Source organism: Nannobrachium achirus (assembly GCF_963921795.1).
Source record: "Nannobrachium achirus genome assembly, chromosome: 5".
NCBI classification, from domain to species: domain Eukaryota; kingdom Metazoa; phylum Chordata; class Actinopteri; order Myctophiformes; family Myctophidae; genus Nannobrachium; species Nannobrachium achirus.
The window spans coordinates 32,336,265-32,353,918 of NC_137814.1; the positions used below are offsets into that span (position 1 = coordinate 32,336,265).

At 41.5% G+C, this 17,654-nt stretch overlaps 3 protein-coding genes across 3 annotated transcripts; 1 reads left to right on the plus strand and 2 right to left on the minus strand.

The window, feature by feature from the left end:
* Positions 1-49: 49 nt before the first annotated feature.
* On the plus strand, positions 50-5,152 carry LOC308284526 (retinol dehydrogenase 10-B-like). The gene is made up of 6 exons (XM_080725180.1): positions 50-430; positions 2,719-2,951; positions 3,290-3,388; positions 3,742-3,887; positions 4,473-4,604; positions 5,012-5,152. Exons 1-6 carry the CDS (start codon positions 163-165, stop codon positions 5,121-5,123), a joined length of 990 nt encoding a protein of 329 aa, XP_080581306.1. The 5' UTR covers positions 50-162; the 3' UTR covers positions 5,124-5,152.
* A 1,266-nt stretch (positions 5,153-6,418) lies between these two features.
* cUnh5orf22 (chromosome Un C5orf22 homolog) lies at positions 6,419-17,252 on the minus strand. Its single transcript, XM_080725179.1, has 10 exons — positions 17,094-17,252; positions 16,471-16,616; positions 15,974-16,123; positions 15,330-15,463; positions 14,651-15,027; positions 14,035-14,097; positions 13,632-13,753; positions 12,823-12,889; positions 7,718-7,857; positions 6,419-6,604 (listed from the first exon to the last, which is right to left on the minus strand). Exons 1-10 carry the CDS (start codon positions 17,160-17,162, stop codon positions 6,448-6,450), a joined length of 1,425 nt encoding a protein of 474 aa, XP_080581305.1. The 5' UTR covers positions 17,163-17,252; the 3' UTR covers positions 6,419-6,447.
* On the minus strand, positions 9,542-11,017 carry LOC308286088 (rab5 GDP/GTP exchange factor-like; the record flags this gene model as incomplete). Its single annotated transcript, XM_080727047.1, has 1 exon — positions 9,542-11,017. One exon carries the CDS (start codon positions 11,015-11,017, stop codon positions 9,542-9,544), a length of 1,476 nt encoding a protein of 491 aa, XP_080583173.1.
* Positions 17,253-17,654: the final 402 nt, after the last annotated feature.

The following is a 17,654-nucleotide window of genomic DNA, read 5'->3' on the forward strand; positions in this document are numbered from 1 at the left end:
ACACCACCAGACCAGGCTCTATCAGCCGCTGACGTTAATAAATAGAACCTACGTTTACGCCGCGGTCGAGGGTCGCAGCCTCGCAGCTCATTTTCTGCTCAAAATGTTAACAGATTAGGGTTTTGTAGAGTATTAAACCTAAACCACACAGCGTTTGCAACAATGGGCGTTCTCTTGGAGTTCGCCGTCGTAACATTCAGAGTAGTTTGGTCTTTTGTGTTGGCCGGTGTGAAGTGGCTCGTTGGTCCAAAGGAGAAGAATGTAACGGGTCAGATCTGTCTGATAACCGGGGCCGGTGGCGGCTTGGGGCGGCATTTGGCCTTCGAGTTCGCCCGTCGGGGAGCAACGCTGGTTCTTTGGGATATAAACAGTGAAAGCAACGAGGAAACCGCAGACATGGTGCGACAAATCCACGAGTTGATCTCCGTAGGTAAATTGCCTTATTGGAGACAAGTTCAGAATTGTCCCTTTCTTTTTTGGAGCTGTGTGAAGCACAGGCTCCCTATACGTGGCCGTGTGGGTCTGTGTGTCTGTCTGTCTGTCTGTGTGTGTGTGTGTATGTAGCCTGAACTTCCTAAACTTCGGCACGCTACTAGTCCCACAGTTTTGCCACCACACACTCGCGCCATATGTCAAATCGACCGGCTTACTCGGGAATAGTGGGCTAGTAACTTGCTAAGAGAAAGGTTCAATAGTTTAATTGATATTAATTTATTAGTGAATTAATTTTCCCCATTGACTTATAATGGCAATCGCAAAAACTCACATTCAATTATTTGTCTCTCGCAAACCTAGCCCTAGAATGTCTCCAATATTCGGTCGATTGACTCTCCGAGTAATCCCTCAGATGTGGAGCCATAGAACGCTCCCATGGCGCGGCGGTTAGCAACTAATCTGCGCGGCACTAAAGTGCTGCGCGCTACTTGTGTACTCACCCAATAATTAATTCCTCAGCCTGGGAGAAAGACATTGTCCTATAGTGTCATATCCATTTGAAAGTTCTGGCTGAAAACATGTACTTTGTAAAATATCACCACTTATCACGAGCCAACACGGACGACTTACACGACCGGGCGAGGGGCTCGGAATGACTGCTGGACTGAATATATGGAAACATCCTATTGGAAGCACAAAACGTACGGGGCACACAATTGACAGGTGCTTGTGATTGACGTGGGGTGACTAATCACACCACCTGCGTGATTGTGTGCCCCGTACGTTTTGTGCTTCCAATAGGATGTTTCCATATATTCAGTCCAGCAGTCATTCCGAGCCCCTCGCCCGGTCGTGTAAGTCGTCCGTGTTGGCTCGTGATAAGTGGTGATATTTTACAAAGTACATGTTTTCAGCCAGAACTTTCAAATGGATATGACACTATAGGACAATGTCTTTCTCCCAGGCTGAGGAATTAATTATTGGGTGAGTACACAAGTAGCGCGCAGCACTTTAGTGCCGCGCAGATTAGTTGCTAACCGCCGCGCCATGGGAGCGTTCTATGGCTCCACATCTGAGGGATTACTCGGAGAGTCAATCGACCGAATATTGGAGACATTCTAGGGCTATCGCAAACCATAAGGGCTAGAGTTTCAAGACTTGGAGAGGAGGTTCATAATGGTTTCAAGGATTAAATAAAAAATAATTGTGTCATTTGGCCGCATGGTGGCGCCATAACACCCCACTTTACGTTTTGGCCTGTAACTCTTGAACCGTAGGTCGGAAAATTAAAAATATTTTTTCCCTGGATTCCTTGGGTCATGACGCATCTCCCCATATAGGCCACGCCCATTTGCGCCATGATAGATTTTCCGCCATCTTGAATTTTCTCCAAAACACACTTTTTGCTCCTTTTCCTACATATTTTCTTCAAATGTCACAAAAATCGGTACACATGATCCACACACACACACACACACACACACACACACACACACACACACACACACACACACACAGCTCCACTTCACACGGGTGTGATTTTTAATGTTGTTGTTCAGTTCCTGGACTTGGGCATGTGTGTTACTGTGTGAATTACATTGTAATAAATGTATTCCTGAGTGTGTGTGTGTGTGTGTGTGTGTGTGTGTGTGTGTGTGTGTGTGTGTGTGTGTGTGTGTGTGTGTCCCAAATGTAACACGCAGACGCCCCCTGATGTCCCTGTTTGTAATTTTGACACTCAAGTGTGAGTTATACAAGTGTTATACAAAGACAGTATGTGACTGCACCGGAGAGACTCGAGGGACTCTTTCCTCCAGAAGGTTGAAATAAAAGGGGAGGCACTAGAGATCACAAAAGGATACACTCCTGTAGATCCGTGACAGCTGAACAAAACAAAAATGACAAGTGAAATTAATGTACAGATTGAGATTGTAGACAGTTTATACACGTGTCGCCCCAGATGTTTTGTCATGGACATTTCTGAAATCATAATAGATCTGCTACTTCTACTCCCCTATGGAAGTTTCCCCATCCCCATGTCATGTAGTAAAAACGTAAATATCAGCTCAAGTCCTAGAGACCCAAAGCAGTATAAGGCACACTTCTATCTGCTATTGAATCATCAACTGGTGTCACATCATGGCTAAATTGGTCATTCCAACACAGTTGATTTGCATGACTGTAGAGATTCACTACATTAAAATGCTATATTTGTAAATTTCTTTATATCAGTGGCTACAACATGGGCTGTCTTGTAAGCATAATGGTTGTCCTTATTTGCAGATTCATTAAGTGCAGAAGATGGCCATCTGTTTCAGCCACAGGTACACACCTATGTGTGTGATGTGGGCAAGCGGGAGCAGGTGTACCTGATGGCAAAGAAAGTGCAGCGTGAAGTGGGAGATGTGGACATTCTCATCAATAATGCAGGAGTGGTGTCAGGACGCCACTTGTTGGAGTGCCCTGACCATCTAATCGAGCGCACCTTGATGGTGAACTGCCATGCTCTGTTTTGGGTGAGTTAAGATTAAATGGAAAGGTTATCTCAGGGTCTCTTGTATTTGTAGAAGAATGAACTAACACGTTTTTTCGAAATTGAGTAAGGATAGATCGAGGTATGTGTCATTAAGACATAGACCTACTTCCACGAAAATCACTTATTTTGCTCTTGCTTCCTCTTTATTGAATATATAATCTATTTGTAATTTCATGTTGACAACTGCACCAAGAGATTCTGTGCATTTGTACCTGGCAAACAAAGCTTTTGAAATCAGTACCGTGGTCTCACATCAAAATAATATTTATACTAAGTTGAGCAGATAGTCATGCTAACCAAGAGTTCTTGCCTCTGCAGACATGCAAGGCATTCCTGCCCAGAATGATGGAATTGAACCATGGACACATGGTGACAGTGACCAGTACAAAGGGACTCTTCTCTATGGCAGGGATTGAGGTCAGAATGTCACACAACTCACAATTTAATCTGCTTTGTTGTAGCTGTTTTTAGTAACCAATTTTCAAAAGTGTGAATGCATGTGAATCAATTCAATGGGCAATTACCATGTTTTGGCATTTACCATATAATTATCCTTTTTCACAGTACATGGATCATTAAGTCTGTGGCACATGCAATGCAATTCACAGATTTGTGTGAAATGTGTAATAACAAATGATATATGGCTCATGGTTCTCACAGCATTGTGGGTTTGATTTCACCCTTTGGAATTTTCTGTCTCTTTTTCTGACGTGTTGGTAGGTATGCTTTACAAACAAAGAGCATCTGCAATAACCTGCTGTGTGTTGCAGGACTACTGTGCCAGCAAATGTGGAGCTGTGAGCTTCCACGAGTCTCTAAGTCATGAGCTGAAAGCAGCGGAGAAGGACGGCATCAAGATGACGCTGGTTTGCCCCTCTCTGGTTGACACAAACATGTTCAGTAGATGCCAGAATAGGTAGGTGAATTCTGAATGTAAGTGAAAAGTTAAATTAGTGTGCACAAAAAAGTTAGTGTCTGACACTCAACATACACAATTATTTAAAATGACAATAATCTCAAGTACACATCATCATCATCATACAACCTTACAGCACACACACACACACTCCATAAATGTAAGTCATAATGTACACTTTGTGGTCTTTACTCATGACATCATCAGCAACACCTCGTTTCAAAGTACAGGTGAGCGGATTTATGATAAGTTAGAACCTTTCGCAACACTGTATTGCTTTCCTACCTACAGTACTACTTACTTAAGCCATATGGTTCATGTTATGGTCATTATACATGACTTGACACATCTGAGTTGTTCCATTAACCATGTTGTTCTTTGCTATTTTACTTGTCTTGTATGTTGAAGTTTTATGAATGTATTTATAGATTGCATTTGTCTCTGACAAATACACACAAAAACAATTTTGATTATCCTAGTATGTCTTTACTTGATGTGCTGTTTAATCAATGTCTCTGCCATCCGAATATGAGTTTAGTGCCATCATCCTCATCGAGCTCATTTGTAAAGGGATATCTTTTTCAGGAAGGAGATAGCCCCTCTGCTAGCCACAATGAGACCAGAGGAAAGTGTACAGAGAGCCATGAGGGCCATTCTGACTGAGGAACCCATGATTTGCACACCGCGGAGCATGTACATGGTCAACTTCTTGAAGACGTGAGTACACAACTACAAACATACTAGGGTTTACTCGGGTGTCGCTCTCCATTCCAACATGTCGCCACTCCGAAATTGACTTCTTATTGTCGGGGTGGCGACACTTCCATAAAGGTTAAGTTTAGGGTAAGGGTTAGAGATAGGGTTAGTGTCGGAATGGAGACATGTCGGAAAGGAGACATGTCAGAGTGACAGGGTGTAACCGTTTTACTCATGTTCAGTTGCCAAAGAAAATATATATTTCTACATTTTCATAATACATAAATATGGTCATGAATAAAACAAATTATTCATGAGTATCTAATTCAGTAGCCTCAGAGAAAGTATACACAGAGAGTATATATTTTTACAAGTAATGTTGATATGTACTAAAATCCATTCTCTTTTTGTTCCTGGTTGTGTTTCAGTGTTTTACCGTTTGACGCTGTTGTCTGCATGTATCGTTTCCTGGGTGCAGAAAAGTGCATGCACCCTTTCCTTCAGCACCAGGGGGAAATGACCAACAACAACGAATCCTGATTGGAAGAGTAGTGGGTTTAATGAATTTCAACCTGGCTGGTGTCCCTATGTTGGGCATCGTGTTTTTATTATAGGCAAACATTTAAAAATCTACAAGGTCACTATGCTTTGCACTGTGATTGACACTTTTCACTATTCCTAAGTATATAGTGTTTATTGAAGTGGTTCATTTTGTTAATGAAATCTGTTTGCAACGCGTGAGATCCTGGTGTATCAGGGAAGCTTTTTATATGGGTGGATGTTGAGTGTGTCTCTAATTCTTGTTTGTGCACAAATATTAGTTTTTACTGTAAATGTGAAGCACATTTTGAGTTTACCTGGTTTGAAATGTGCTATATAAATGTACACAACTTGACTTTCACATTGAGAGCATTGGGTTGGTGACATATTGGGGCATCTGGAGAATTCTTTGAATAAATTCCATAAAAATGGAAATAATTGCTGACACAGCAGAAAATCTGTAATGCGACAGGACACATTTTCAATGGAAAAATGTAACGAGTCACGTCAGTGATATAATATTTATTGACACTATGTCCTACTAGATCAACATTCCTAGGATTTGTTAACAAAGGGGCTTTGAAGATCACACACAAGACCGGACAAAACAGGATTGTATTTAAGACATACATTACATATGAAATATTCTCTTTAACTGGATTGAAATAGTCTCTTTAACTGGATTCCCTTTTCTAAAGTCTGGAAAGTTAACCATATGAACAATAGCATCCCAATTCTGAGTTATAATAGGTGAACATTTGGTGAAAATAGATGAAATGTGCTATTTTGCTTATAAGTGGTTAAGAAAAAGTCCTTCAAGTGTTTCCTAGTACTTGAGAACGGGATCAACAGTACTACTGTATTCTGTTCTGACAACTGAAATAAAATGTTTAAAAATACTGAAAGACTTAAAAAATGCTTACATTGTGTTCACTTTATTTTTCTCAGACAGCCGTAATGCATACCATGGAGCTGCATACCAACAATACAATGCCTGAATACCTAATACCACATAAATACATTTCAATATTGTACTTGGCTGACTATAACCTTTTTTGTTTACAAAACTCAACCATGGGTTCCTAATACAATGGCTACCACTAATGCAGGCTTTTTCAAATGTCAAGGTTTTAACTACATTTTATTTGTTTAAGTTTCAGAAAATTCCATCTCAATCGGCAGTACTTACTGGGTGCATTTATGTCTTGGGCTGTACAATACATACCCATGTATGCAAGGATGCTTTGTGTGTTCCATCCAAACATATCCAATCGTTCAACCACCTCCATATTTATGGATATGTATGTGTGTGAGTTAAGGTGGACTAGGAGGCCTGTGGTAGGCTGTCATGTGGTTGTGTAGGGGTGTCGTCGTAGTCTCTGTTTAAGTTCAGCGTTCCATACAGGCTCTCTAGTATAGCCAACACTCTGTCTTGGATAGAGTTGACCTGCTCGGCTGGACAGTACTCATCTAAACTGGACCTGAAAAACACACGCACACACAGTTGATAAGTTATTGAAAAGGTCAAGGAACTCGGGCTGTCACGATTATGACATTTTACATGACGATTAATTGTCACTCAAATAATTGCGATAATTGCGTTTTTGTTGTTGACAATTACATTTCTGTTTGGCATTTAGGCTTTGAAGTTGCACATGGTAGATATGACACATAACCTAAATATACAAAGAAATTACTGACATATTTGACAACTTTATACTTAAAAAAGAACATTGATAGTGGAAAAAGCCGATCTACAAGCTCACACAACGCGTCGCGATGCAACTCGTTGTGAGCTTGTAGATCTGCTATTTCCACTATCTTTGACTAAAATATATGAACATTTTTCAACATGGAAATGATTGACGATTATGAAAAATAATCGCGATAATGTCAAATAATTGCGATTAGACGATTATGTATGTATTATGTAATTGTGACAGCCATACAAGGAACACAAGAGAAAAGTTGACAAAAGTACTCCCAACTTCTACCTATAGAGTAGGTATCCTCAGTGTTCATTTAACTCTGACCGTCAACAACCATTTAAACAATTATTCCAAATCAAGCAGTGATTTGTCCGGTGATTTGACAGGAATATAGAAGGAAATATCTTATCTGTGAAATAAGCAACAATTGGATGATGCCTCTTGATACAAACATAGCCTAGTAGTTACCAAGCCACATGCACACATTGTTTACTTTTGCCTAATGCCTGAATTATGCTCTGTGCTATCAGTGTTGAGCACCAAAGATTTTTTTATTGATTGAATACTTTATTAACAGTTTGCAAAAAGTACAGTGGTACAGTGATTATACAATGATGCTAAGACTAGGATAACACAAAAAGCTCTGAGGGTTTGTTTCCATTGTGGTCCTATGTATTCAGTGCATCAAGACAAGACATACAATATATAACTGTTGGCTTCAATAAGGCCATTTAGAGAAAACGTGTTATTTATGTCATTATAGAAAATACAAAAATATAACTCTGGCTTGGCAAAACTAGTCAGATGCTTTTACTTTAATAACAAAGCCCATTTCCAATTCTAATGAGATAGTTTTATTTTGTCCTTAGTGTGCCTTTAAGTTACCTGGACATGGTGACAATGGTGGGTTTGGGCAGGGCCTTTAGGATGAGCTGGACAGCCAAGATGAGCCTTTCTATCTCCTCGTCAGTGCTGATGTGGTGGGGAAGCTCTGAGTAGTCACATGTCAAACCTGCCTGATGCACCTTGAGAGACAAATAAAGGTGGTGTAAGTGATATTTCTGTTAAAAAGTTAAGGCTCTAATACACATCAGAATATAGAGCTATTTAACAAAAAATCGCACCCGTGCGAAGTGAGCGGTGCAAACTAATTCCTGTAAGGGCGCCTGCGCGAATCAGTGTTGATAGGCATGCATGGCAATATTCTTTGTGTTGTGTATGATGTCAGTCTGGAGGTCTGCTCAGACTATATAAGGTTTTCGTGCGTCCTGACCTTTACACCAGCTCAAAACGAACACCAACCAGGATTCGAAACAGCAATCATAGACTACAGGGTTTAATGTAGCGTGGTCGCTGTCTTGAATCTTGGGTGGTCGTAGATTTGCGCCAGAAAGTTCCAGGATATGCGGTTGGTCAGACTTTTTATGTCGGTTACACCATCAGGAGTATATTATGCGCAACATACCAGCCAGGTTTGTTAGTATCCTTGACCAGACCAAATAACAATTTATCGTGCACATTCATGTGCACATTTATGTGTCACCAGAAACTCCATTTGGAGTAGCCGAGATGCAGGAGAAACTCTTAAATGTCGCTGTCTGAAAACAGATAGAGCCAAATAGAGCTTCTTGTGGGTTATAAAGCAAGAGGGAGACAGAGGGAGAACAGACAGGAGGTCAGACAAACAGCCTGGCCATTAACAGCTTGGTGGCAGTCAAAGAGTGAATAGAAGAGAGAAATAATATGCAGTCCAGACCAGAAGCTCAAACAGAACAGACAGAGGGCAGAACGGAGAGGGGATCAGACAGACAGAAAGATGGAAGGACCTTTCCTGAACTTTAAACCGGCACAAATCTTTCCTAAACTTTAAACTGGCAGATTGAACAACACACAGGATTCAAAACAGTAATCATAGCCTGCAAGGGTAATGTAGCGTGGTTGCTGTTTCGAATCCTGTGTGGAGTTCAATCTGTTAGTTTAAGGTTTAGGAGAGGTCCAGGATATGAAACAACCTGGCCATTACGCCTGGACCTTTCATGAACTTTAAACCGGTCTCAAGTGCAAGTGTAATGGCCAAGACAGATCTAAATTAACAACACAGCATTTGATTGGTCTGTTCTGTTTGGATAACACATGTCGTCATGAGTAGAACGGTTTCTGATTGGTCGATTCTAATGTTTAGTTACTCAACTAGCCAATCGATGAAGAATGAAAGAATCGTCCCGTGCTAATATGTTTGCCAGACCCATGAAATGGGTAGGCCTACATAAGCAAATGTCGGTCTGTCCGGGTTTTCTATATAAAGGGTATATATGATGATGACATGATGATGACATGCCTACAAAAGGCATGATGTCATAAATGATGATGACAGACAGGGGGTCTGGCACAACCAGGTTGACCTGGTCTAGTTTAACTAGATAAACCGAAAGTGAAATATAGGAGCGGTTTGCACCGCTCAAAAATAAAAGAATCACTTTAAATCTGGTTGGCGTCAAATCCAGTCATACAATAGCTGAACATTTTCAAGTTTAAATGGAGTGCATAAGTATGTAGAAGTAGCAGGACTGCAGAAAATGTGCAAGAAAATAATTATTTGAACAATTCAGTCAAAAATTCAAATGTGGGTGAAACCTTTCCCAAATATGGAAATGCCTGACGTCATAGTACCATACATTGTTCAGATTGGCTTGCAGCTTCTTTCGCATATCACCCAGCAAACACCTGCGGTTGAAGTGGCGGTGGAAGGCCGTCGCTCCCCGCATTCTCTGCAACACCAGAATCAATTGCTGATACTGCATCCGATGTCCCAGGTGCTGTGATGGGATCTTGTGTCTGAGATGAAAACATCTGCATGAGTTCCTGCACCCCGTGCTCCATTCCATCAGTCCAGTCAATGAGATCGCTCTCCAGCTTGTGAGCCCCCTGCATGACCTGCTCCTGTCGCACACCCAGCTCTGTCACCAGGTCTAGGTGCTTGTGTATCTCGCTCAGGGCTGTGCTGCCTGAGGGAGCGAAGGAAGTCTCTGAAGCCTGTGGCCGCTGTGGAGACGCCAGGCCAGATAAATAGAGATCATAATCCTCTGAGCTCAAGTTCAGAGACTGGCCATCTATCTTCTCAATGAAGGCCACTGCACAGCACAAGTTTGTGAAATAGTAACCATCTTCCCCACTCAGGAGCCTGCTGGGGTTGCAGAAGCGGGTGATGTACCGGAGGTTGGAATGAAGTCGTGGAGGATTTGCCTTCAGCACAATGTAGATGAGCGTGGGGAGGAAGTCATCTGCAGACGCCAACTCTTTTTTGGTGGACTCGATGGCTTTCAAGATGTGCTTGCTGCAGCGAGTGACACATGCTAGCTTGTCCTTCGGTACACGCTTTGAGTCTATCTCATTGACATCTATGATGGCCCCGATTACACTATCTGACACCTCTGGGATGTCCTCATCCACAGGAACACACAGCATCTCAATGGTGACCCAGTGCAAGGCCCTAATCCTCTTCTGAATGGTCAAGTCGTTCTTTTCGTCATCTGTAGTTTCAGGACAGAAGACTTCCTCATACAGACAAATCATAATATACTTCTCTACTTTATCCATAATACTCTCTATGTGATCCGACAGACCTTCAAACTGGGCCTGCAGGCATTCTGAAAGGGTCTGGTAAAAGTCCTGGACACATTCTGATAACTCATCAGCACCCAGATCCCTCTTGTAGACCATACTCTCAGTGAAGGCACAGCACTGTTTGAAGATCTCCCTACCTGGCTTCAGAGGTTTGAGGAAGTCAATGAATTCCTGGGTAGTGTGGTCTGTATCTATAGAGGGCCAGGATTGAGTCTCCACAAGGTGGGGGTCTCTTTTAGGTGGCGATTTTCTTGATGAAAAAAACTGTATGAAGGGATTAACGCTGGACTTGGTTTGTCTTTTGACAGAATTGCTGAAGGTCGTAACGGTCAACTGTGCTCTTTGGTGTTGTCTTCTATAGGCCTCTTCCTCCTTCTGCAATCCTTCAGCCAGTGCCCAGTCTTCTTGAATCTGTTTCTGTCTGTCTTGCTGATTTTTCTCTCGCCAGCACTTTGAGCACAACCCATGCCAGGCTGTGTTGCCATAGAAACCGCATCCCTTCTTGCACAATAGTTCTGACTGGTCCAGATGGAAGCCACAGCGTTCTGACAGCTGGCTCATTATCCCTTTCTCAAATCTTTTCAGGTCCTTGCGGATATTCTAGGTTTGTGCTGCAAATTGTGTTTCTCACACATTGGGTTCTCCACAATGTCAGCTGACTGTACTGTTTCTCCTGCTCAGGGGGCTGGGTAGTTAACGTTACTTAATTCTAACCAGTTAATGCCAGATGACATTTGAGGTTAGTGTCAATATATGCTCCGTAAAAGCAGCTATTATTTATTTATTTTTATTATGTAGAACATATATACAGTATTATATATCTATGACATAAAGTACTATGACATCAGGCATCTCCATATTTGTGTAAGGTTTCAGTCCAAGCCACCTCTCCATTGGCTTCCAGTGTAATGTTTGCCAGACCCATGAAATGGGTAGGCCTACATAAGCAAATGTCGGTCTGTCTGTCTGTCCGGGTTTTCTATATAAAGGGTATATATGATGATGACATGATGATGACATGCCTACAAAAGGCATGATGTCATAAATGATGATGACAGATAGGGGGTCTGGCACAACCAGGTTGACCTGGTCTAGTTTTGTTTTAAAAAGTTAAATGAAGTTTTAAAAATCAAACCTCGGTTCGAAGTGAAGCGGTGAACTTTTATTCTATATGTTCTAGAGTTATGAACTCTGTGATCTATACATTCTTTATATTCTGAATTAATTAATGATTTTATCTGGAGGGCCGAATTGTCATGTGAAGCTTGACCAATCCTCAAAGTATCCAATCATCAGACCGGGACGGACACTACACACATACGGACAGACGGACGGACGGACGGACGGACGGACGGACGGACGGACGGACGGACGGGACAGGACAGATAAAACCTGTTCATTCTGAACTGAAATGGCCATATATGGACATGGGACACACATTTTGCTTTTTGAAAAAGCCTATTCATTCTGGACTGATATTCTGGACGTACGGGAAAGAAAAAACCTGTTAATTCTGGACTGGAGTGACCATATATGGACATGAGGTGACATACATTGTGTTTTTGAAGAAACCTGTTCATTCTGGACTGAGATGACCATATATGGACATTAAACACACATTTTGTTTTTGAAAAAACCTGTTCATTCTGGACTGAAATGACCATATATGGGCGTGGGACACACAAAGCCACTCATTGGAAGCGGTTTTCACCGCTTCAAAAAGTTAAATTAAGTTTTAAAAAGTAAATATTAAAATCATACTGTATATAACATTAATTCTGGTAGTCTTTTTGGCAACCCCTCTTGTAGCTCCACTTTAAAAAAAATCAATCGACTGTAAATGCCTCAGACAAAATACTGACACATTCACATCCCTACAATGTTATTAAGTTGTCTTCAAGTCTGTCTGGACAGATTATGGACATTATTATGTCTGACGTCACAGTACTGACAGTGCATATCTGCGTTGTTAAACAAAGGTTGATAGGCAATTAGCGCTAATTGTTGTTGTTAGGTAACGGTTTCTGTTGTGGGTGATGTCAGACCAAAGCTTGATGAGCAAGAGAATCAGACAGGCATTGGGAGGTAGTGTGAGTGTGTTATGCCTGTTGCCTATATAGCAATGAACCTGTAATTCCCGTAAAGCTTTAAGTCACATTATGTTCTTCTCATTATTTATCTATCAAGTTTATTCTCAAAACTTTGGCACCAGTCTGTGATGTCAGACAATGATGTCAGCATGAAGACAGACTGTTACCATGGCGGCAAAACCATAGACACAGAAAGGTAGACGCTCCCTCCAGCTCATTATTCGAGCCCACACTGTTTCGTGGAAACAGTATTTCAAGTTTAATAAATATTATTACCATTTCATAGTCAGGTGACTGGTTTCTCCTCTTCAGACTTGATACAAGGTGGGTCAGGGAAGTCATCCTGAAATATGGAAAACATAGTGAGATACAAAAACACACATAACAACAACTAAAAGTAAAAGATCACACACACACACACGCACAATGTGCAACTCTAATCAAGACCTCTTCTACCGATAGGCTTTAATTAAAATAATAAATGACACTCTTTAATTGTTCTTCTTTCAGTATTCTATGTGTAGTTGCGACCGTAGGGAGCGACTTACTATAGAAACCTGCAGCAGTTGTGTCTGAAGCTTACTGGGTGATACTGACAACTGCTCACACACACATCCAACAGATGGCACCAAAGCACCACATGAAGAGAGGGATGGCCCAGTCCCACTCTCTCACACACAGATGGCACCAGAGCAGCACATTAAGAGCTCCAGTCACTAGCTAGTGTCTGTGTATGTGAACGGTGTCTGTGTATGTGTGTGTGTGACTTGAAAAGGTAAGTCAAAATAGGAAGAATAGCTGGTACTCCCTACGGTCGCTACTCGACCTGAGGGAGTGTTACAAAAAATGTACAACTATTTCATTTGGCAGTCCAGCGTACAAGTTTCTGGTTATCTTAGATATCCTGATGGAGATTATCTAAGATAGCCTGTAACATTGTTTCCCATTAAAAGTGTGTGGACCTTTAAAGTGTGTGGACCTTTTTTTCTTGCTGTTTTTTTTCTTACGCACCGATAGCTTAAGTGTGCAACAGTCTTGCTTGTTTTAGTCACCAGTCTAGCAAAACCAGTACACACATACATTACCCCGGGTTGCTGGCCCAGCGTGCGACGGTCTCCTCGCCATCATCCTCTATGAGATCAGCGAACGCTGCCTCTAGGTCCTCCAACTGATGTGTACGATGATACACACACTCACTAAGCTCCTCCTGGTCCAAATACACATTGTTGCTTTAATATACTGTGAAATCCTCAGTGTTCATTTAATTGAGATTGAAACAAAAACATGATAAATTAACACTTCTGCAGACGCCCAGTGATTACATTACATTAATTCACATTCAGGAAAGTATTAATTATTTACTGTGATTGCTGTGACACCTGGTGCAGCTAATGGTCCTCAGTCAGGCTATGCCTCCAATACATTGCATCACCTTACAATCACAGTTAAGAATGTCATGCGTGTTTATCATTGTACTGAAACCCTCACCTCAGCAGCGTTTGAGCTGGGTCTTCGAAAGATGTAGAGCTGTTGAAGAATGGTGTATTCTTCCTGGAAAGCACAACCATCATTAAAACCTCAAGTAAATGCAATGTGCATTAAAGAGGTGGTGCCATAGTTTTGTACTTTTTCTGTTTTGTATGTGTCTATGGAGTTAACATTACTCTAACAGACCACCAGGTGGAGTTATACCATGCAAATTTGCCTTTCCTGTTTATTTTTGGTTTCTTCCTGAAAGCTGAAAGCCACTGAGTCAAAAGGCCCAATAAAATAAACACAGATTTAATGACATCATAAAATCACCCCCTCCCCTTTTACCATACACCCAACACTGTGGGTGTGGCTAACTTCAGCTTGGTCACCACCCACCTGACAACCAGGCATACTTAATGAACTGGTGGGTGAGCCACATAAAACATAATTTTATCACTTTCTGTACACTTCTTTTTTTTTAGAATCTTCCTCCTAGTATAATGATAATACCTGATCAGGTTTTACCCCGTCTTTAAAATAATAAATGTCACAGCCATGTTAAAGGAATAAAGTGCACTGCAAACTGTGTAGTGTCTAGTGTGTTTAAATTAGACGGAATATGGAGGTGTACCTGTGTGTATAACTCCTTGAAGGGATTCTTACAGGAGAAGAAATCCAAGTCAATGTCCAAGATGTATGGCTCTGACTCTTTGACAAGTGACAATAACTTGTTTACAGCGTAACTGATTGAGCCTTCATCATCAACTTCACCATCATCATTACCCTCCAAGTCTGTTGGTTTACCAAGCTGTTCTTGCACTTCTGTTGAGTTATGGCTGTTGCTGTTGGACTCTGATGGCTCTTGCCTGTTTGCACAAACGTTGCTTCCACTTCCCCCAGGCATGGTGCTATAGAAGGGCTCGGGGTGGCTTCCTTCCCCAGTCCCCTGGAACTCTGTCCTGGGTTTCTTAGGTCCACACTTCCACATTTCCCTCTCAATCTTCCTCTCTAAAAAAAAGGTAAAAACAACAGCAAAGAGCAATGTTAAGCTGGACGAGCTTCAGTTAGACTGTTGTTAACTTGCCTTATGTGAATGATCAAATTCCAAATAGATTTTTTTTTTACTTTTTAATCAAGTATTGTTTATGCTATTCACATTAAATTGTATTCAGGGACACTGTAAATATTCATGTATTTCAGTTTTGTGAACTGCAAAAATGACTATGAATAAACAAACCTTAACCTTAAACCTTATGCCTGAATCCACAAGCTATAGTCAACACTGCTAATAGTGTATGTACAGTAGGTACCTGTATATTTCCTGTGGTTTGGTTTCACAGGGTTGACTTTGACCACATCCAGACTGAGTCGTTTAGCATTCTCCAGTTGTTCTTCTGGAACATACAGACCATCACTGAGGAAGTAGTCATCTGTACTGGTCACCCTGCGGAGGTGGAGAGAGAGGGGGAGGATATTTAATACTAATAATACTATTTATTATCCTTGAAGATAATATCAATAGCAGTCATGGCAAACAGTGGGATACAATGGCAACAGCTGTATCAACAAATATACAACATATTTTTATGTTTTTGTTATAATAATTTACAATAATTTTTGTTGTTATTTCTACACTATTTCTTTAGATGTAAATGGCTTATTAATGGGAAGTGTGGGGCCAAATAGCATCAGAACTTTCTTATAGCCTATAACTAATGCTTGCTAGGGAATCTTCTTGTTAAGAGTCTACTGTGTGTGTGTGTGAGAGAGAGAGAGAGAGAGAGAGAGAGAGAGAGAGAGAGAGAGAGAGAGAGAGAGAGAGAGAGAGAGAGAGAGAGAGAGAGAGAGAGAGAGAGTGTGTGTGTGTGTGTGTGTGTGTGTGTGTGTGTGTGTGTGTGTGTGTGTGTGTGTGTGTGTGTGTGTGTGTGTGTGTGTGTGTGTGTGTGTGTGTTACCTGAGAGTGTTGGTGGATGTGTCTTTACCTATGGCCATTCTGTGCTCTCCTTCCCTTATCTGCTGAGCCCAGTATGGATGTAGCCAGGCTACTGAGGATATATGGTCGGCATATACCATGGGCATTATCCAGTTCTCAATACTCAACTCACTGAAAACATAAACAATGCAGAGGTTATAAGGGGGTATAGACCATCTCATCCAACATATCCCTCATAGATAAACAAGTCATTATCTTTGTATTTAGATTTTGCCCATTTTGATTGACAATTTCATCAGAGGGTCAATTTCGGCACAGGATCAGCAGAGTTGCTGGTGGGCACCTTAAATGTGGTGGCTGGCCTACCAGTCACCAGTTTAACTGCTGGAATGCATGTCAGTGCTCGGAAATCAAGGCCAACCTGCCATGCTGATAATAAACCATAGTAGCCTAGTTATTAAAAGGGCAAAATTACTGTACTGTAATGTAAAATAAAAATAACATATGGTGATTGGTACCTGAGTAAGGCATCCTTATCAAAGACTGTGTCCGCTGGCATGTTGACAGGGATGAGAAGATCAGGGTGGGAGTCCAAATGAACCATTTTAATGTTTTTCACTGGGAGATGTCTGGAAGCTATGGCACGATAGATATGAGATACCACCTGATAAAAGTAGCAGAACCAGAGACATAATAATTACATATCATATTATAAAGTTCACATTTCATATGTGTTGAGTAATAACGGTTTGCAGTGTCCATATTCTGAGAACTTTAGCCAAAAATAGCAGATATGTGAGCTTGTAGATCTGCTATTTTCGGTGTGGTGTAGAGGGGGAAAAGAGCAGACTGAGTGAAAGATCAAGTTTATTAAGTATTGACAGTTCAAGTGGTTACCTATCTGAAAACACAAATTGACATGAATCCAAAATACAGTGATGATTGTGCTGTCAAACGATGAAACTATATGGAATCTATGAACAGGTTGTGGGGGTCCCTGCTTCATCTCTCTCTCAACTAAGGGGTCCTTGGCCTGAAAACGTTGAAGACCCCTGCTCTATGGCTCTACCCCCTGACTTACACACACGCACACCTCCTAGTAACGAAATCAAATAAATAAAAATAATATTTGATCACTCACGTCATGGTGATCTTCAACAATCCACACGGGTAACTCTGGGTAGACCCTCTTCAACGGGGCGACGTTCATTTTTGAACAAACGTTCCGTCGATAATAATTATTATTACTGAGAATACAATTTGAATTAAACACAGCTGAAGCTAGCCTTTAGCAGCTAACACTACAACACGTACTGTGACGTATGGGGGGATTTTCTTCTTCTGCTTCACAATGGTGTTCGTGGTGCATCGTGCATCATGTGCATTTCGCCACCAGTCGGCTAACCTCGCCCACCAGGCTTTCCAGTCGGCCATACATGCGATCATAGTATGTGTGTGTGTGTGTGTGTGTGTGTGTGCGTGTGTGTGTGTGTGCGTGTGTGTGTGTGTGTGTGTGTGTGTGTGTGTGTGTGTGTGTGTGTGCGCGCGCGTGTGCGTGCGTGCGTGCATGCGTGTGTGTGTGTGTGCGTGCGTGCGCGTGCGTGTGTCGTTTATCATATCAACAGCGACCACTAGTGTCATATGATTTTAGTGTGTGACAGACAGTGTTTCTCAAACTTTCAAATTTCAAGGTCTCCCCTTT

Coding starts and splice junctions, on each gene's coding strand:
- LOC308284526 (XM_080725180.1), top strand. CDS start 163: ATGGGCGTTCTCTTGGAGTTCGCCGTCGTAACATTCAGAGTAGTTTGG. Junction 2,952..3,289: donor ACTGCCATGCTCTGTTTTGG/GTGAGTTAAGAT, acceptor TTGCCTCTGCAG/ACATGCAAGGCATTCCTGCC. Junction 3,389..3,741: donor TCTCTATGGCAGGGATTGAG/GTCAGAATGTCA, acceptor TGTGTGTTGCAG/GACTACTGTGCCAGCAAATG.
- cUnh5orf22 (XM_080725179.1), bottom strand. CDS start 17,162: ATGAACGTCGCCCCGTTGAAGAGGGTCTACCCAGAGTTACCCGTGTGG. Junction 12,890..13,631: donor CGCTGGGCCAGCAACCCGGG/GTAATGTATGTG, acceptor TCCATATTTCAG/GATGACTTCCCTGACCCACC. Junction 6,605..7,717: donor ACCATTGTCACCATGTCCAG/GTAACTTAAAGG, acceptor TGTGTTTTTCAG/GTCCAGTTTAGATGAGTACT.